We start from the raw sequence: 21,312 nt of genomic DNA, 5'->3' as shown, positions 1-21,312 counted from the left end.
AAATTATTAATATTAATAAAGATTATCAATAAACATCAATAATAAACGGGGCACCACCCTGGAATCAGGGACCAATGACCAAAACGTTAATATAGTCTCATTATATATGCTAAACTATCAATTTGGAACGTTGATTAATAATTAAATTAATAACTATAACCAAAATAGATAGTAAAGGTTGAAGGATATCGGAGTTCTTGACATAGCAGAGGTTGGCAGTATTCACTCTTGTGCAACATTAAAGAGACCAGCATGTATATTCCACAAACATTTATTTACAAGATAATAAAGGTTCAAAACACAATATTAATCTAACTAAATAACTAAACTAAACAAACCAAACACAGTGTGTGTGTGTGTGTGTGTGTGTGCGTGCGTGCGTGCGTGCGTGCGTGCGTGCGTGCGTGCGTGCGTGTGTGTGTGTGTGAGAGAGAGAGAGAGAGAGGGGGGGGGAACAAGATGGGTTCTTGTCTCAAAATGTCTGTATGGCTTACAAACAAAATGGCGGGCACTGTAAAACTGCAAAGATGGCTGAATCAAAGATGGCGGAATCAAAGATGGCCATCAGCATGTCACCACATGACCTCTTTGTTCTTCTGAGAAGAAGGACAGAGAGGGGGGTGATGTGGGGTTAAGATTATCTGAAGCTGTATGTTTATATTTAACTAATTCACAGTTTCTGTATGTGATCTTTATGTGTGTTAGATATGCAGTGGGTTAGAAAAGATGGTTAGTTGCATGCAAGACCTTGTCTATGTGAAGCATAAACTAAACACATCAGATGTGGCGAAGCCAGTTACCCAAAAATCAAATACAGATAAATCAACACAGTCAAACTCAATGAATAACATTAAACCAAATCAATACAAGTACTTTCTAGAAATCAAAGTTGGACAGTCTTGCTCAGCCGTGTGCGATTGCTAATGCTAAGGCCCAGTACGTTACCGATCCATGGAAGAAAAGGGTTGTGGTTCCCAATCAAAGAGGTCGTCTTTGCTGTTAGCGGTGAAAAGGGCAGAGCACTCGCGTCGTCTGCCGTTTGGTTCCTTGGTTGCAATGGCTGTTTCCTAACAGGCCATTGATCAGAACCAGAACTGTTTTGCAAGTTCTGGACTTGAGAGCCGTTCACCTCAACCAGGTCAGCATGGGTTGAGTAGATGAAGAGCAGAGAGAGCGCAGCAGCTCACCTCTCACACGTCAGGAGAGATGAGCAGATGAGAAGAAAGAGGAGGAACAAAGAACATTCCTCTGGTTTTGTTCTGTGTGAATTTCACACCTAGGTGTGAAATGTTACTGTAGCCAATGAGGACTGAGATGAGTCCTGTGGTCAAGGATCAGGTTACTGAGGTCATGAGGTCACTTGAAACCAGCCAGATGCTGGGTCCCTACGATAGTGTCACACACACCATAAGAATACATCTAAGCAACACATTCATTTAACGGAATACACAAATGCAACTATAGTCAGATCTATTGTGCTCTAGATGGGGCAGTGATAAGTCTATTAATTTACTCATTCACACAGTCTGCGTTTTTTTTGCCTAATCTCCTTCCTGTATTTGGCAGTTTAAACTGTGTTGCTCTTAGCCTGGATTATGACTTTAAAGGCAGGGTTGGCAATCTTGAGAAACTAGCAAGAGTACACTAGATTTTTAAAAATGATCCATCGAAAAACCAAGCCCAGTGTTGTCAACTAGCTGCTTACTAGCTCCAAAAGTCCCTAAATCTAGCAAGAAAGTCACACACTGACAGTCCGTAGCTTCAGGCCTCTGTCCAAAGTTACTCCTCCACTTCTATCATTACAAACATAAACATATTATAAAGAATGTGAATGGGAAACATGGCTATTTTTAGTACTACAGCTGTCAAGCTAACAGCTTGTGGAGGACTCCAGGTGACGAGCAATGAGTGCACAGGCAGAGAGCGTGCAGGTAGACAGCTAGATAGGTAGACAAGTAGTTCGACCAATCATTACATTCAGGCTGAGTTAAATGATTTTAAGGGTTTATTACAGTCCTGCGACAACCACACACACCGTATTTTTTTCTCTCTTTTTTGAGCATTTGATTTATTGATTGCTGCCGGGATGTAATGAACATTTCAACTAATATAACAAAAAGTATTTCTAAAATCTTTACCAATCCTGCCATTAACTTCTTCGTATTTGTGTAATATTGTCTTACCATCCGCACACCATTGGTCAGTTGGCGGTGCTTTTATATGAGCTGATCTGTTATCTCAAACATAACCTGCTCTGGAGCAGATTAGGTGTGCAGCATAAGTTATCATGTTGATCAACCCCGGTAAGAAGTGAACCACCATCCTAGGACTGAAAGTTACCTCACCAACCTCAAATTCTGCTTTGTAGTACATGGCCCAAAACTGGGTAGAATAAGACCAGATCTGGATAGAGCGAGTGTGTGTCTGACCATATGTATTTATATGACCAAGTATATTACTGAGTGTCTTCGATGTGTCATTCACAATCAGGGACGAAAATCTATATTGAGTGTGAACCTATTATCTTTTAATACTTAAATCTCAGGATTAAGTAACACATAAACTCTGGATTATATCCAACCCGGAAAAGTATTGTGTTTCTTTCCCGTCAGATAATTAACATTGGATCTCGTCCAAATTGGCACATTAGAGATTTCCTCGTACCTGAGGAGTGACATTAGGTGTGTCTAAATTGTGACCTGCAGTAAATCATGTCCTTACACAAACACAAACACTTAAATAGAACTCTGCTCATTATGTCAGAATAGTCCAGAAATGTGACATTCCTGCTTATTCATGACTCTACAATGTGTCTCTCTGCTCTGACGCTAATGAATCTGTTAACCCTATGAGACCTGCGATCCCGACCGACTATGCTGTCTTTCTGAGGCTGTAGCAGGTTCAGTTTTAGGGCTAGAGTGAAGGTACAGATGTCATATGAAACTAGGAACATATGAAAACCCAATGAATCCATTAGTACCAACCTTGCCATGCTAGCATGTCGGAAAGGAGGTTAATATCTCCATAGTAGCCATTTCCTTCTAGTGAGACCATTTTTTTAAACAACCTCACTGTATAAAATGACCTGTGGTGACCTCTAGGATAATCACAGCCTCATGAAACTTTACAGCCACAAACTACAGACCTAGGGCATTCAAAAGATGGATGGCTTTCCTACGTAGATTGACAATAAAGGGGTTTCTGAGCAGTTTCCAGAACAGAAGTTCTTTGGAGAAAAATGCAATTCTTACAGAAATCTCCAAATGTCAAAAGTTTTTTATACCAAATCAGAGCATGGCTTTTTCTATGGCATTCCTCAAGGTCTTGGTGTCTTAATGTGGTATTTTGGAGAGATTATTGATCATTTTTATCAATTTTCGACAAGTAAAAAATGGTTAAATTTAGCACCAAATCTGTGTAATAAATGCTATCAACCCAAAAATTGCTGCAAAAACTTATGAGACATAATAGAGCATGGGAATGGCCATCATATACTTCCATCATAATGTTCTAAGCTCTTACACACTTTTACAATTTATTTTCAATAATTAATTAATTAATTAATTAATTCATGTTTATATCTGATTTAAGACTAAAACAACTTGACTCACAGAGCTGAGCTGCATCTCAAATGAATCTTCAAGTTTCCATCTTTCAGATGATGTACACCATTTCTTTGTGATGTATACTGCTGACCTGCTGTCTCCCCCTAAACACTCTCTGTACCCTCCAAAAAAAGACAAAACGGGTCTGTTGTGGGTGTCAGGGGGTTTAATGCACTGTTTCCCAAACATATTTTTTTTAAATGACAAACCATTGCAATCCACAATGCCTTATCTATAAATTGTGAGATGAGCGAATATGTGCATAAATTATTGTTCTCGGCCATTTTTACTGCCATTTCCGTATCACCATATATGATCTTGAATATGTAAACCAGCCATTTTGAAGAGATATAGGTTTGATAAATCACAACTTCAATGTATGCATGTATAATAAATACTTCAAATGATACCAAATAATTAGGCAGAGTTAACGGGCTCTCGTTTTTTTTTTCCTCTCATCAGTAAAACAAACAGAATGTACATTAGCCTACATTCAATGTTATAAGTAGGCTACAATTATCAGAACGAACATTCAGGCTACCTCATGTGGCTCAAAGGTCTACTGTAGATAAAAATGTTAAATTAGGATGGGTGAAATTCTGCTAATTTATTTGGCGACCCGAATAAAACCTCCTGCGATCCACCTGTGGGTCCCGACCCAGTATTTGGGAAACACTAGCATTAATGCAGCATTTATCTCCATTCTCTTTCTCATTAAAGTTCAGTGTAGAAAACATTCAGGTAGCAGCTTCTCATGAGTCAGTACTCACCGTCACTTTCACCGGTTCAAATGACAAACGCTGCCAGCGGCAACACCACTGTAGCCGATAGGCGGTTTGAGGGGGGAGTTCTATTACAGTGTGTATGTTTGTGTTCCGTCAACATTTGTAGCAAGTCAATTTAGACTGATGGCACACCTCATTCGACTTCTCAGGTACGCAACAAGGAAATCTTTAATGTGTCAGTTTTGACGAGCTCTAATGTTAATTATCTGACACAAGACAGACTAGGCTTTTCCTGTTTGGATATAATCCAGAGTTTATGTGTCACATAGTTCTGAGACTTCAGTATTCCTATGTTAATAGGGTCACACTCAAAGAAAATAAAAAAATCCACCATGCAGGTGCAAAGTAGTTTCTGATATATATATAGTGTGACAAAGACTCCGACCCTGATTGTGGATGACACATGGTAAAGAAGACAGTAATATACCAGCCCAGTCGCACAAAAAGGCGTGTGAATGACACCATAATGGGCAAGGTGAAATAAGAACGCCGTTCTTGCTCTAGGAGTGTCATTTGTAAGCCATGTGGTCTGTATGGACAGCAATGTAAATGCATCTGTGTAAATATGCTATGATATGACGTAGAATAAAAAATGAGAAAGACGGGCGGGCGACAGGGGAGGTGGATGGGTCCCACAATCGCAGGACTTCCAACAAAGAGACCAGTGTTCGACACCAGTGTTTTGTTTTGTAAGTTACGTCAGTGAGGTTTATGCCGTGTTAGTGACGTTTCTGACGTGTTTTTCGTACGTGCTCGAATTGTTGTGATTGCAACTGTTTTGATGTTTACTAGCCATGGCTTGTCATAATATTCTGATTGTAAAACTTCCTTTAATACTTTACAATTACAATGTTATAGGTGTAGTTGACCAATCACACCGTGTTCTTCACTGGTTTTCTTTCTACCTGTTGTAAAGGAGCTGCTCTGTTTCTATTGGCCATTTTATTTCTGTTAAAAAAAAGTTTATAAGGGTTCGTCCTCGCTTTGCCATTTCATTAATAAAGGGCAAATTTAATTCTTAATTATCATGGTACTCACACTGTTACGTTATGTAATAATGCGTATATATAATTATAGATAATAGTAACAATTAAAATTATTATAGTAATTATAGTCATTTAGCAGTCCTTCAGTGACATATTGCCGAAATATTTAGTTAACCATCCAACTTCCAATCATAAATACACCACAAAAGTTGTAGGAGAGAGTATCATGGAGTTAGCGCCTGGCAAACCGAAAATATGAAAATTTGAGGTACAAGAATCAGCAATAATGAAGATACAAAATACATACAATAGGAAAAAACAGTACTTACTCTACAGCAGAGGAAGGACGCCTGAAAGGCTTATTCAGAGCAACAAACAAGCAACAAACGAACAACCAAAGAACACATAGCACAAACACTGGCAAAAAAAGAGCTGTGTTAGTCAATCAAATACATGCAAACAAAACATTTCTTGTTATGTTACTTTGTTTGTTTGTTTGTTTGTTTGTTTACACAATACAAAATAGTGGAATAAAATATAAAAAGTCTGAGCAAAAATCAAACAGGTTAAAACACACGGAAGGAATCATGCGGTAACAACAGATGTGCAGGCAGAGTCAAAAAGCCAAAAGGCTTATTGTGGGAGGAGAATACATAACAATTCAGGAGCAAAATAACTACAACAATAATATTTTTTAGAAAAATATAAATGGTATAACAGCCTACTTTAAATTCTAAGTCCACTTTGTGCATGTTGAAAAGTGTATATATATGTATTTGTGTGTGTATGTATATGTGTATGTGTATATATGTGTGCTTGTATGTGTATGTATATATATATATATATATATATATATATTTGGGGGTTTATGAATATCTATATGGCTATGGGTATGTATATGTGTATGTATGAACATATGTGTATGTTTATATGTCTATATAAATGTAGAGGTATAAGTGTAGATATTGAAATGTATGTGTACATATATACGCCAGTATCCATGGTATATGTGAATTAATCTAATATACAAACTTGTGAACAGCATCCAACCTAGTTGTTATATCTCTGTCACCCCTTTATTTTATTTTATTTATGTCATCTATTTTGTTTCTATTTAGTTTTCTTCATGCTGATGTTGTTTTCTTTTGTGTACATCTTGTTTTGTCTCTGTTTGTTTCATTTTGACTTAAAAATGTGTTTAGTATTAACTGTAAATTGAAAATGTGAAAACTATCTCGAAAAGAAATAAAGTATATATATGTAAAAAAAAATTCTAAATATTAACTATTACTGGCTGCTAAAATCCTATCACAAAAGTCAGGAAAAATAAGTAGGAGCTGCTCCTTTGTCTTGTGCTGTGGTGCTGAGTGGATGGCACTGGTAAAGTAACTTTATAATGCATCTTTCAATTGTTCGTTGTCCTTCTAGCTCACTCGCTGTTTGGATCTGGCTATAAACTTTAAACTTTAACTTTATTGTCACCGAGGGGAACATTTTTTGGAGCCAGTTAAAGTAGAACATACACACTTGGACACATGGACTAAGGTAAATAAAACATGATAAAATACAGTATATAAAACATGAATGCATCAAGTAAAAAACAAAAAACTAAGTAGTATGTTTGGCCATCGTCATTCAATCCAACCAGTTATAAGGGAAACTAATCAGCTGAGTCATCATGAGTATTTAACAGTTCGGTGGCCTGAGAGATATTCACCCTGTTAGACCTGGCCTTTGGAAGTCTGGTCTCAGCCCGGAGGGAAGAAGCTCAAGCCCTCCTCAAGCTCCATACAGAGGATGAAGAGGACACTGTAAAATATCTCAAGCCTTTGAAACTGCTTTCTTACAGAAATGTGAGACAGATCAGGCAGTTTAACACCATTGATGATATGTTGCAACCTGTGGAGAGATTACCAAACAAATTAATAATAGAGAAGGTGATAACTAACTCTACCATGGAGCTGTAGCAGAGCGCCATTAACTAACTACACACCCCAAACCAGTTTACCAGTCGATAATGGGCTTTTTTTACAAACTGCCACTACATTGAATGTCAGCTTATAATCATTTATGGTACCCACATATTTGTAACACTGAACCTGTTCAATGATCTGACCCTTAATGTATGAATGGGCGCGTAAGACTTGCTTCTAAAATTTACACACGTATCTTTAGGTTTGGTGTCATTCAGTTATAAAAAGCAGTTATCACTATAGAAAGTCATTAACCACTGGGCCGTGAGCGTAATCACTCTCCTGTAACAGGCTCACTATGACGGGGTCATCTGCAAACTTCGAAATGTGTCTACCAGGATGGGAACTTCTACAGTCGTTAGTGTATAATATGTATAAAATAGGTGACAGGACACAGCCCTGGAACGATCCAGTGGAAAAGCACAACATATCAGACATAGTGCCATTTATCTGTCAACCAGAAAATCTAAAATCCATCCAACTATGCCAGAGTTCAAATTCAAATTAGACATTTATTGGCTAAAATGTGGGGCTGAATTGTGTTAAAAGCAGATTATAAATCTAAAAACAATAAACGTGTGTGTGTGTGTGTGTGTGTGTGTGTGTGTGCGTGTGTGTGCGTGTGTGTGTGTGCGTGCGTGTGTGTGTGTGTGTGTGTGTGTGTGTGTGTGTGCGTGTGTGTGTTGTTTAAAAATCCTATTAAGAAAGTAACAGCACCATCAACCCCTCTTTTGTTCCTATATGCAAACTGCAGAGGATCCAGTGAATCCTCAACAGCTCCACAGGTGGAATCTTGCAAATGCCATTAGGAGCACTAAAAGGAGGTAGAGGAACCTGATTCTTCAACAGATTATCTGCCTCTGGTACTACTGTGATGATATAGTGACAGTTTGAGCAAATATGATGAAAAAGTTATTTCTATTAAAGTTACCGACTGTAGCTTTAAGATGCTGACCATGTAACTGCACCATCCCCGGTTATGGATGGAGACCTTCGTTGCATGTCATTTCTAAGCTCTTCAGTAATTTCCAGAAAAAATACTCATCAGTGCATTGCTATTATCTTATATTGGGCGAGTGTTTTTATTATTCTGGTCACTCAGTTTAAATATCAAGTTTTACACAGGCAATATAAGCAACTGACATCTCCCCATATTAAATTATATTAATGATACAAAAAAGTTCTTTGCTGTTGTCCTTTTGTTGTTCTTTAACTACATACTTAATATTTCCACATCAACAATTTTTAATGATGATGATGATGATGATGATGATGATGTGATGATGATTATATTATTTTATTATTTTATTTGTTATTTAAAAGTCTGAAATTTTTCTTGCAGGGTTCTCGAATATGAGTGAAAAGCCCTCCTTAACAGACAGAAATTTGACCATGGTGGTATCATGCTATTTCAGTGACTACATTTTTAATTCAATGTGACCTGGCATGAGGTGACTTTGTTCTGTTGTCCCAGATTCCATCAGAGGACAATTGCTCATAGGACATTGGAACATTACAGTAATTATCCCCACCCTAATTAATTGCCACACCCTGTCCTTTATCTACATATTTAAAAACAGCACAGCCTAATATCTGTCAGTCATCAGTCACAGTTTATGCTTGACTGTGTGTTGTAATACCTTATAAAGCAAAGTGAAAATAATATGGATCCAGGAAAAAGAGGAATATTTCTGAAGCTGGTGCTTGGGTTTGACTATGTGATGGTACGATTGTGTTTTTCAGCCATATTTCTCACAGTACTTTCAAATCAGCTTTGCCAAAGTAGATAATTAAACTATGCTGAGTAACAAACATCCTGCTATGCAACATTTTTTCACAAGACAAATTATCTGCCCAAACTTGTGGTATGAGGACTCATCACAACTCAAATGTTTTTGGTTGAGTGCCGACAACATCAGTGGCTGTTGCCTACATATTAAGAGCAAAAAAACACCAGCTGTGTGCAACATTCATCCAAATAAATGTTCCAATACTTTTAAGTAAATCCACAAACTGGCCACAACTAGATTCGTAGTGGCACTGATGAACACACCACAGAATATAAAACTGACCTTCTGACGAAAGACGATGCTAATTGACATTCAAGAAAAGCAGCTGTTACAGGGGACGAGGAGAAACTCATTGTTGAGGTAATAATATCTATGCCTCAACAAGTTACAGTCTCAACACTATGAAAATAATATTAAAAAAATGAATGTCCTAGTTATCCGTACCTGATTTTTCGGGTGAGAAATGGTAAAATAATGAAAAAAAAAACACTCCTGAATCCAGTGCAGCACTCAATATTGATGTTGTGTGCCTCATGAAACTTAATGCTGTGTTGTGTGGTCTTGTTTAAATGTTGTGTCTGATTGGTGCTAATTGTCCTGTTTTTCTGGTCACTTTGTATAGATATAATGTTTTATGCTGGCAATTACAAGCAACTGACAGCTTTATATTATGATAAAAATGTTTGCTGCTGTCCTTTTGTTGTTCTTTAACTACATACTTAATACTTTATCTTTCAAAATCAACAGCTTTAAACTAGTCTGAATCAATCTCTGGTGCACAATAATACGTCAGTATTACTACAAGGTTCTCAGTCCCCCTATTAGGTATCATGCTGTTCCAGTGAATACAATTTTAATTAAAAGTTAATAGGGCCTGGCATGAGGTGACCTTGTTTTGTTGTCATAGATTCCATCAGTGTACAATTGCTCATAGGACATTGGAACATTAAAGTAATTATCCCCACACCCTAGTTAATTGCCAAACCCTATCATTTATCTACTTATAAAAGCAGCGGGACAACTGTCAGTCATCAGTCACAGGGGAGAGACAGTATACGCTTCTTTCACCATTACAATTGTAAGTATCCATTTAACTCTGACTATTATTATTATTATTATTATTATTATTAGCAATTATTACCAATTATGTACATCTTGTGCTCATTTTAAGTCTTAAATTGGTGTTGTTGCATGACACAGGCAATTATTGATTATTGATCAAATGTGATTGATTTTGAGCATACAGTAATATTTTCAATTTTTTTGTGGGAACAATTTAATACTATTACTAATAGTAAGTACTACTACTACTAATAGTAGTAATAAAACATTAATATTATCTTTATATTTTTCAGCTGTATATTAATAAAATTCTTCTATTTCTGCTTATCCACATAGTAGCAAAATGGGCAAGCTGACTGTAACTGCAGGTAAGGCATGCTGGTCAAGTTCATGTTTCTTTAAAGGGTATCTTATCTTATCTTATCTCAAGTCGTATCTAGCCAAGCAGATTGTTTTTGTTTTGTTTACCCACAGCAAGAGTGAATATAATTTACTCTACACTCTGGATAACCAACACTGTGTGTGTTGTGTGGATTATTCAGAGTACAAAATAAATGATATTCATCATCAATAAACTTTCCTCTTGAATTTTTTAAATGTAAAACAAAATTACATTCACCTGCAATGTATTGGGGTGACTGCAGAAATCTCAGAGAGTAATATCTCATTAAACTAGACAAATACAATAAAACCTATCTGTAATGCTACAGACCAGTAGAAGAGGAAATCTTTGGGGTTTTATAATATTTTGTAATTTGGGTGAATTTATCTGTTAAACTTTGTTTGTAACCTAATACTAACCAGTCTGTCACTTTGAAGGTCTCTGTTTGGTCATCGCCAGCTTGGGTAAGTCTTTAACATGCATTGATCATAATCAACAGTCTTACTTGCATATAAATAATGTCCTTAAATCAACAATTGTTATAAATAACGATGTCTTCAAAAACTAATTAAAGCCATCATGATTTTCTTCCAAGTCTCCGTCTCAACCGCATCCAAAGCCCATTCCTCGAAGCTGGTGTGTCACTTTAACCTCGATGCTAAAAATAGAGCGCACTACGGCAGGTTCACGGTTTCAGATATCAATCCGAACCTGTGTACCCACCTGATCTTAGGCTCTGCTGACATTGACAACCTAAATCATCTGGCCTACAACCATCAAAATGAAGAACAACACTATTGGTCTTGTAATGCACTCAAAGCCAGGTCAGTGCTTTAGCCTATACAGTGCATTCGAATGTATTCAGACTCACATTTTGTTATGTTGCAGCCTTATGCTAAAACAATTCAAATACATTTTCCCCCTCATCAATCTACACTCAATCTCTCAATGATGTTCAATTGGGTTCAAGTCCAGGCTACAAAGTCTGGGCCACTCATGGACATTCACAGAGTTAGTTGTCCCTTAGCCACTCTTGCATTATCTTGGTCGTGTGTATAGGGACATTGTCCTGTTGGAAGACCAGCTGTAAGAAGAGCCCTGGTTGTTCTAAACTTCTTCCATTTAAGAATTATGGAGGCCACAGTGCTCTTGGGAACCTTCAATGCAGCAGATTATGTTGTAGTCTTCCCCAGATCTGTGCCTCAACAAAATCCTGTCTCTGAGCTCTGCAGGCAGTTCTTTCGACCTCATGGCTTGGTTTTTGCTCTGATAAGCATTGTCAGCTGTGAGACATTATATAGACAGGTGTGTGCCTTTCCCAATCATGTCCAATCAGTTAAAAAGTACTATAGGTGGACAACAATCAAGGTGTAGAAACAGCTCACAGCACAAGCTACATTTCAGTGTGTTAAGGGTCTGAATACTAATGTCAGTGTGATAATTGTGTTTTTTTCTTTTTAATAATTTACCAAACATTTCTAAAATCCTGTTTTGGCTTTGTCATTATGAGGTGATTGAGTGAAGAATTTAGGCTGTAACAACAAAATGTGGAAAAAAGTGAAGGGGACTGACTACTTTCTGAATGCACTCTAAATATTGAGCAAATAAAGTTGAATATTGTGTTTTGTTAAACAATCATTAATGAACTTTTATGCTCCCACAGAAATACAGAGCTCAAAACAATGCTGGCGGTTGGTGGCTTGCCCTTTGACAACCTAAAGTAAGTTACTTACAAGAACATTTAGTTCTTTTTGTGTCAGCGCAAAAGTGTAAGCAGCACTTCAACAAGTTAGTATTTTCTTGACCATGAAACTTGCTTTCCCCATTCATGCTGTATTTTTATGCTTTGCACAACATGCATGGTGCATGGTTTCATACAAACGGGGTAGCAAAAGGTGAGATATTGGTATTTGATGACATAAATAAGTTAACTTCATCATTCCATCTGCACACGCAAACAAAATATGTAATGTCAATTTTTAGCAACAAAATATTAATGCAAATAAACACTTTTATAATAGTTCAGGGAGATATATTTATACCTGATACCTTCACTGCATTATGTGAAACTCAGTGAATAGCATGGTAACCAGACCATTTGCCTATGGCTGTTTAGTTGTCTTTACACACATGACCTTGTGCTCTATGTTGCTCTTTGAGTTTGTGCTATTAAACCCGAACCCTTAAATGCAGTATGTGGAGTGACTTCTTGAGAACACTGTTTTGTTCAAATGTTTACCAGATTCAATAGAATGGTGGCAACACAAGCAAGCAGACAAGCGTTCATCGACTCTGCTATCAGACTACTGAGATACTATGGGTTTGATGGGCTAAACATTGACTGGAGGTACCCTGGAAGCACGTACAAGGATAAATTCACACTGCTGTGCAAGGTCAGATCCTGAATTTCTCTTCTGGAACAGACACTGTCAAAAATATGTCATACTGTATATACTGTATATGTAATTATTAGAGTTTAAATATTCAAAGATGACTGAACCATGTTTCTGTGTTGTATAGGAGCTCAAAGACGCCTTTGTGGCTGAGGGATTAGGAACTTACCGTGACAGCTTAATCGTCACTGCTAGTGTCTCTGCTGTGAAAGCAACCATCGATGAAAGTTATGAAGTCACACAGATTGCAGCGCAATTGGATTTCATTAATGTGATGACATATGACTTTGCTCACTCCTCGGGAGCTGTCACATTTCATCACAGCGGCTTACACCAGGCATCCCTACACAATGGAGCCGATATATACTTGAACGCTGTGAGTACTGGAATTCATATTTTACTTGCCTAAACACCTTTCTACCTAGAGATGTCCTTTCATCCTAATCCTTTATTTTTCACCACATTATAGGCCTTTGCAATGTCATACTGGAGTACCCAGGGAGCACCTAAATACAAGCTAAACTTGGGGATTGCGGCATTTGGGAAAACGTATGAGCTCTCTGCACCCAGTCTTGGAGCATCAGTTAATGGTCCTGGTAAAGGAGGCTCATACACCAGTAAAGCCGGATTCTTGGCCTATTATGAGGTAAAACTGCAAGCTGTGAATATATTTAATTTCTATCAATAGCCTTATTATAGGCTAGCCACTTTTAACGCTGTAATAACTTTCTGTTTATTTTAACACATTAAATCTAAATATGACATTTGACCCTTCTTTTCAGATTTGCCAGTTTCTTCCTGGTGCTACAATCCAGTTCATTCCTGATCAGAAAGTTCCATATGCCACTAAAGGAGATCAGTGGGTTGGATATGACAACCAAAACAGCCTTACTTATAAGGTAATCATCTGTTTAATTCAAACTCCTGCTCAGTAATTCCTTTCCAAATGACTGGTTGTACACAAATCTGGTTAAATAGATATTTTGTAAACATGACTTCAGCTGCTGAAGTGTTTTGTTCTTCATCCTCTCAGGTCAAATACATTAAAGACAACGGCTTTGGAGGTGCCTTTCTCACGTCTTTGGACCTGGATGACTTTAGTGGATATTTCTGTAAGCATGGCAACTACCCCTTCACCAGCCACCTGCATTCTCTCCTGATTCCAGGTAACCAAAATGCTAAATGTGTATCCTGTCATGGGGTGGTGGTCATCTTTAATGTAATCACCCTTCATTTACATTATTACATTTTAATATGTAGAGTGCAAATGTGTACTCTTTCTATTAAGAAATCTCAGCAATTGACACAATATCTCATTCTTTTAGGTTTTCCTAACCTCTGTATTGGTAAGGCAAATGGGCTCTACTCCAACTCTCTTGATCCAAGCACTTATTTCAACTGTTGGGATGGAGCGGGCCACATCCAAAAATGCCCAGCAGATTTGGTCTTTACACAATACAGTCAAAGCTGTGAACATCCAACAACCACCTCCACTGAAAACCCCTGTTATGGTAGGCTATATGGGCTCTACCCCCACCCTCATTACCCACATTGTTATTACAACTGTGGTCATGGAATAGCCCACCTCCAATGTTGCCCAGCAAATTTGGTCTTTAAAAGTTCCTGTCAATGCTGTGACTATCACACAACCACCTACAATGCAAACACCTGTTTTGGAAAGAACAATGTACTCGTCCCTAACCCACAAGACCCATATTCTTATTATAAATGTATGACTGGATATGCCCACCTCCTATATTGCCCATCATATTCAGTCTTTAAAACATCTTTGTGTGTCTATCCCACACCCATTGCAAACCCCTGTCATGGAAAGCCAAGTGGGGTCTACGCAAACCATAATGACCCATATTCTTTTTATCACTGTGATCATGGAATAACCTACCACAAATACTGTCCAACATATTCGGTCTTTAAACAATCCTGCCGTTGCTGTGCCCATCCCACAACCACCCACACTGGAATCCCCTGTAATGGACTGATCCATGGGCTCTTACCTTACCCTGGGGACAACCATTGCTTTTACCACTGTTCTAATGGAATAGCCTACAAGAAACGGTGTCCTGCAAATTTGGTCTTTAATCCATCTTGCCATTGCTGTGACTATCCCACATCCACCCCCACTGTAAACCCCTGTATTGGAGTGAGCAATGGGTACTACGCCTACACACCTGACCCACATTGTTTTTACAAATGTGCTAGTGGAAATCACCACTTCCTAGTATGCCCAAAAAATTATGTCTATAAACATTCCAGCCATTGCTGTGTCTATGGCATAACCGGCCCCACTGGAAACCCTTGTCATAATAAGGCCTATGGGTACTTCCCCTTCCAATATGACCCACATTATTATTACAACTGTGCTCATGGAATAGCCTACCTCCAAAAATGTGCAGCAAATTTGGTCTGGGATCCCTCTGGTAACTGCTGTAACTACCCCCCATCTACAAACACTGGATTTTGTTATGGAAAGCCAAGTGGGCACTACGCCCACCCTAGTGACCCACATGCTTTTTACCAATGTGATCATGGAATAACCCACCTAAAATATTGCTCAGACACGTTGGTCTGGGATTCATCCTGTACTTGCTGTAACCATCCCCCAGCAACAGGACCCTGTAGTGGAAAGGGAAATGGGCTCTACTACAACCCTTACGGCGCAAGCTATTATTACAACTGTTGGAATGGACATCATTACGTCCAAAAATGCCCAGGAAACTTGGTCTTCACACAATACCTTCAAAGCTGTGGACATCCCACAACCACACCCCCTGCAAACCCCTGTCATGGAAAGGCACATGGGCTCTACCCCAACCCACATGACCCACATTGTTTTTACAACTGTGGTCATGGAATAGCCCACCCCCAATGTTGCCCAGCAAATTTGGTCTTTAAAAGTTCCTGTCAATGCTGTGACTATCACACAACCACCTACAATGCAAACCCCTGTTCTGGAAAGCACGATGTACTCGTCCCTAACCCACAAGACCCATATTCTTATTATAAATGTATTTATACAAATGCCCACCTCCTATATTGCCCATCATATTCAATCTTTAAAACATCTCTCTGTGTCGTTCCCACACCAATTGCAAACCCCTGTCATGGAAAGTCAAATGGGTTCTACGCAAACTTTCATGACGCAAGTTCTTATTATCACTGTGATCATGGAATATCCCACAAAAAATACTGTGCTTCAGGTTCGGTCTTTAAACACACCTGCCATTGCTGTGCCCGTCCCACAACCACCCCCACTGGAATCCCCTGTAATGGACTGATCCATGGGCTCTTACCTTACCCTGGGGACAACCATTGGTTTTACCACTGTTCTAATGGAATAGCCTACAAGAAACAGTGTCCTGCAAATTTGATCTTTAATCCATCCTCCCATGTCTGTGACTATCCCACATCCACCCCCACTGGAAACCCCTGTAATGGAGTGAGCAATGGGTACTACCCCTACCAGCAGCATTCACGTCTGTTTTACCACTGTGTTGGGGGAAATCACATGATGGTATCCTGCCCAACAACTTATTACTTTAAACATAGCACCCATTGCTGTGTCTATGGCCCTTGAAAACCCTGTAATGGAAAAAGAGAAATGGGCTCTACCCCAACCTTCATGACTCACATTCGTATTACAACTGTGGTAATGGAATAGCCCACCTCCAACAATGCCCAACAAATTTGGTCTTTAAACAATCCTGCACTTGCTGTAACCAGTCTTTAAGGAGTTGCACATAAATCATTTCACTGTCTAAAAGGGGTTATATGTATTCTTATATAAATGGGGGGCATTGTCAAAAGCTGTTATAGGTACAATTTCTTCTGATTCTTCACAGTTGTTATATGTGGAAAAAATATAGATAATGGTTAAGTACTGTATGTTCTTGGGTTTTTTTCTTGCATAATTTAATCTGACATCCCTTACTTAATTATATGGTTGTTGCATATATAGGCCTATGTAATTGTTGGTGTATCTAATGGTATGGGTGTGTTCTTGGTGGTTGATATTTAGCTAATGGTGATTGGATTTGTCTTCCATAATGACACAGATGTTACATATTGCATAAACAGTATTTATGTGCTGTGTGTCTAAATGTAAACAAAAAAAATGACGTGAATAATAATGAAATAATGAATCAATAAAATACCACAAGTTTCAGAGACTAATATTGGCGCATTGTGTTTGGTTTTGTTCTATGCTTGGTTGTTCTATGTTTGTTGCTCTTTGTCTATCAGGTTTTTGTGAGATAAAAGACACAATATAGTGTGGAAACAAGCAGTGTAGTAACTCATAATGTAGTAACTGTGCATAATGTAATCATTTAAATGTAATAAAAGCTCATAATGTAATAATCAGCATATGATGTAAGAACACCATGAGCACATATCATTTGTGCATGTCATAAGTTATTACATCATGAGAAAATTATGACATTATAAACTAAGGGCATAGTGTAATAATTAAAAAGATAAAAAGATTACTCTCCTTGTCTTCTTAAAGTATAGGAGCCCTTCTAGTTTTACATGACAAGTAAATTAAGGCCTTAACCTCAACTGAACTTATGTATTTGGTCTAGAGGACATTATGATCAAACAGTTCCAAATTGATGAAGCCTCTTCGATGTGTGACAAAATTCAGGGCTACAAGATATCCAGATGAGAATCTTCACAGAGATGATGCTGAATTTAATACACTGGGTGATTCTTAGCATGTAAAATATTTTTTTCATACATAAGTAAACCAATTACCGTAAGTGGAAAACCATCCTCACAAAGGAGCATTGCTGCTCTACAAGTACACAGAACAATAGGCCTATCAGAGAACAGAAAAGCGTCCTCACGAGGAAGCATTTCTGCTTTGCGTTCACAAATGCGGTCCGGCGAGCACTGGGCTGTGAGGAGCGCTCACTCGACCCTCCCTACCCGCTTGCAACTGCTCAGCACTCGCTCGCTCGATGACTTTTGAGACTTTGGAGACGGGGATGGAATATACAGTGGTTGATGTCTCCACTCCTTTGATTGGTCACTTTCAATACTGACCATGACCTTTGATTGACTATTTGTTTTCTTATAGCTAATCGTTTGTTTGTTATATAGCTAATGGTAGGTTAGAACCTAGCCTGACTAGTGGGGCTACAAAAAAAGCGGCAACTTCCAGAGCTGAGAAATGAAGCCAACCTGGAAGTGCCAAGATCTACAGTTCTTCAAATGACCATTTGAAGCTGGCTCCAAAAGCGAGTCAATCCCCATAGACCTCCATGTCAAAATGCCCAACTTTACAGAAGAAATAAACATGTTTACAGCCTGGTACAAAAATGGTTTTGGTCACTATAGCTAATTTCCCTGTTCATGACAACTGTACGGGGGGACCTTATATTACATTAAAATTATTACATTATGCACAGTTATTACATTATGATTTGGTAAAAGCTGCCTAACTGGCACTAATGGAAAAGCCATTCAAATTAAGGTATGAATTAAAACAGCTATTCTCATCCAGTGGGCGATCTACTGTAGAAGGACTGCCAAATGGTTGGATTCAATTTAAAAAAATGTTTTGGTAATTAACAAAGGAGGTCATTTTTATATCTAAATGTGCTCCAGAATCAAAAAACGTCAAATTAAAATGCATAATTTCAATGACTTGTTACATTTGAATATCACCATGACGCATCATCAGGTAGAGACAAATGTGTTCTGCCACTGTTAGCTACTTAACGTTCCGTCAGATTCAGGAACACAAAATGGATTATTTTTTCAAACGAAAAAGTGATGTAGGAAACAACACTGTGCCAATAATAGCTCCAAAGTGTGTGGTGAGGAAATATGACCCTACATGCATTCATTTTGGATTCACAATGGCAGGCGGTAAAGGGTGAGGGTTAGCAGCAGGGTCGGCTTAAGGCATAGGCCATATAAGCGGTCACCTAGAGCGCCACCTTATGGGGGGTGCTGGTTGCCCTCCAAAAAAAATAATAATAATAAGTTAAAGGGACTGTTTGTAACTTCTTACACGTATAAATCATCCACGCGCTCGCATATGCGCGCACGCGTGTGGCTACGCTGATCAGACAAGACTCCAACACAAACTACACGGAAGCACCAAAACCGCAAAGTTATATCTAGTGAAGCCCGTCTTGCAAAACAGTGTTGGCCGCGGTCGGAGACCGTAGCTTTGGTCTCCAGGGCCGGAGTCTCTGCTGTACTCTGCTCCTCTGTCTGCCTGCCTGCCTTCACTCAGCTCGCTCCACCTCACACGCATGCGCGCACACTACGCACTTCAGAAGTGTTCGTTTAGCTCTGAGAATATCTGGTGAATGTACAGTAGACGTCTGTGCAGAAATAAATGATGCAGCCCCTCCAGACCAACAAAGGTTTTCCGTGTCTTGTGAAGTGACGGGGCTCCGTAGCGAGAAACGTTATCGTCTCCTACCGGGTGTCGGTGTCTCCCCTGTTCCTGGTCGGGAGGCTGAAGCAGGAAAAGCCAACACTAGGATCAGCATTGATTCATGGAGAGACCTTCGTCTGGTCAGCTAACATTACTGCCAAGCAGGTGAAATACAGAGTGATATTGTGGTTTTAGCTGACGTGTGTCGCCTCACTGTTTTGAGCGATGCTCGTTCATGTCTATTTAGAGCGTGCACAAGCACGAGCCCGACGCTGACTTTCATTGACTTAATGGTTAACAAGCAATTCTGATTCTTACAAACAGTCCCTTTAAAAAAACGTTTTCATCTGCTTTTTTCCTGTCTTTTTCAAGAGCATGGTCTTTCAATTTGAGAGCATGACTTATTGGCCCTGTTGAGACCTGGTATTCACATGCGTCCTCAGTGATCGGATCACAAGTGGACAGCTTTAAGTACGTCTGTTCACACCTGGCATTAGAATGGGTCTCCACATGCGTCTTGAGTGGCCACTTATGATCCGGTCTCACTTCCCCACTCTATATGCAAATGAACACGCAGTAAACACATGGCTAATACAGCAGCCAGAAAACAAAAACACAAAGAAATCTCCGACAGTATGATAATAATGCGCTTCCTGTTCCCAGTCTGACAGTCTGTAGACTATGTAGCCTATAGATAAGTTATATTTTAATAAAATACAGTTGTACTGACAGAATACAGTAGCAAGCCGTTTCCATGCTGTGAGGCAGACGAGCGCTCGCCTTGTCTGTTCACCTGAGGAGCGCAGAGATCCTGCGAATCCCAGCAGAACATCAGATGAGTAGGCAGACCTTAATGTGGCCAAGGACACATTCGGGTACACACTGCTAAAAGAATGTGACCATATGTGGCCCAGACACATATGAATGTGGTCTGAAAGATCCGATCTCAATGTTTCCTCAATGCGTTTTGAGTGCGTTCACACCTGTACTTACAGCTGTCCACTTGTGATCCGACAACTGAGAACGCATGTTAATACTTGGTCTGAACAGGGCCTCAGACCACATTCAGAGGTGGTCTGAGCCACATACGGCCACATTCTTTTAGCAGTGTGTACGCGAATGTGTCCTTGGGATCCGTTGGGTCTCTGCGCTCCTCAGGGGAATAGACAGGCAGACGCGAGCGCTTGTCTGCCTCACGGCATGGAAACGCCCTCTGTGCTCTACTGTATTCTGTTGGTACAACTGTATTTTATTAAAATACATCTTATCTATGGGACACATATACAGACTATCAGGCAAAGCATGCAAAGTGCATTATTATCATATTGTCAGAGATGTATCTGTGTTTTTGTTCCTCTGTTTTGCAAGGAGCTGACACCCACCCGCCCGCTCGCCTGCCCGCCCTCTCTCATCCACGATTTCTGAAGCTCTGTACCCTGCTGTTGCCTGGCAAAGGCAGCAGTGCCGGCGGGGCGTGCAGAGGTCCTTGGGAACCGCCAGTACAATAACCTTTAATTTTGGTGTTAATAAAATGTACCCAAATTCATAAATATGTAGGATATTATGACTGACATTCATGTAATATTACGTAACAACGTCTGCTGTATTAGCCATGTGTTTACTACGTGTTTATTTGGATATAGAGCGGGGAAGTGAGATAAGATCACAAGTGGCCACTCAAGACGCATGTGGAGACACATTCTAATGCCAGGGGTGAACAAATGTTTTCAGAAACATCTTGTAGTGCACTGTTTAGCTGTAAAATGAGAAAGTTTGTGACCCGGCAGCCATGTTGAGGTCAGTTGAGGAAATACAAAGCACCGCCCACCAGCCGGAGCAAACTTTCTCATTTTACAGCTAAACAGTACACTACAAGATGTTTCTGAGAACATATTAGGTGAGAAATAGGAATTACAGTAACTGA

General features: G+C 39.2%; 1 protein-coding gene across 1 annotated transcript; it reads left to right on the top strand.

Annotated features, from left to right (window-relative positions):
- The first annotated feature begins 10,184 nt into the window (after positions 1 to 10,184).
- Positions 10,185 to 20,896, top strand: LOC119490632. Its single transcript, XM_037774140.1, has 12 exons — positions 10,185 to 10,217; positions 10,538 to 10,569; positions 11,021 to 11,047; positions 11,179 to 11,407; positions 12,247 to 12,303; positions 12,826 to 12,976; positions 13,104 to 13,352; positions 13,446 to 13,622; positions 13,759 to 13,875; positions 14,010 to 14,142; positions 14,302 to 16,470; positions 20,757 to 20,896. The coding sequence occupies exons 2-12, from the start codon at positions 10,545 to 10,547 to the stop codon at positions 20,894 to 20,896; spliced, it is 3,474 nt and encodes a 1,157-aa protein (XP_037630068.1). The 5' UTR covers positions 10,185 to 10,217; positions 10,538 to 10,544.
- Positions 20,897 to 21,312: the final 416 nt, after the last annotated feature.

The sequence above is a fragment of the Sebastes umbrosus genome, chromosome 6 (assembly GCF_015220745.1).
Source record: "Sebastes umbrosus isolate fSebUmb1 chromosome 6, fSebUmb1.pri, whole genome shotgun sequence".
Lineage (NCBI taxonomy): Eukaryota > Metazoa > Chordata > Actinopteri > Perciformes > Sebastidae > Sebastes > Sebastes umbrosus.
This window is presented reverse-complemented; position numbering and strand designations above follow the sequence as displayed.

What these genes read in the sequence shown, in the direction of transcription:
- LOC119490632 (XM_037774140.1), top strand. Translation starts at nt 10,545, where the DNA reads ATGGGCAAGCTGACTGTAACTGCAG. An exon ending in TTTGGTCATCGCCAGCTTGG is followed by an intron (nt 11,048 to 11,178) that starts GTAAGTCTTTAA and finishes TTTTCTTCCAAG; the next exon opens with TCTCCGTCTCAACCGCATCC. An exon ending in TTGCCCTTTGACAACCTAAA is followed by an intron (nt 12,304 to 12,825) that starts GTAAGTTACTTA and finishes AATGTTTACCAG; the next exon opens with ATTCAATAGAATGGTGGCAA.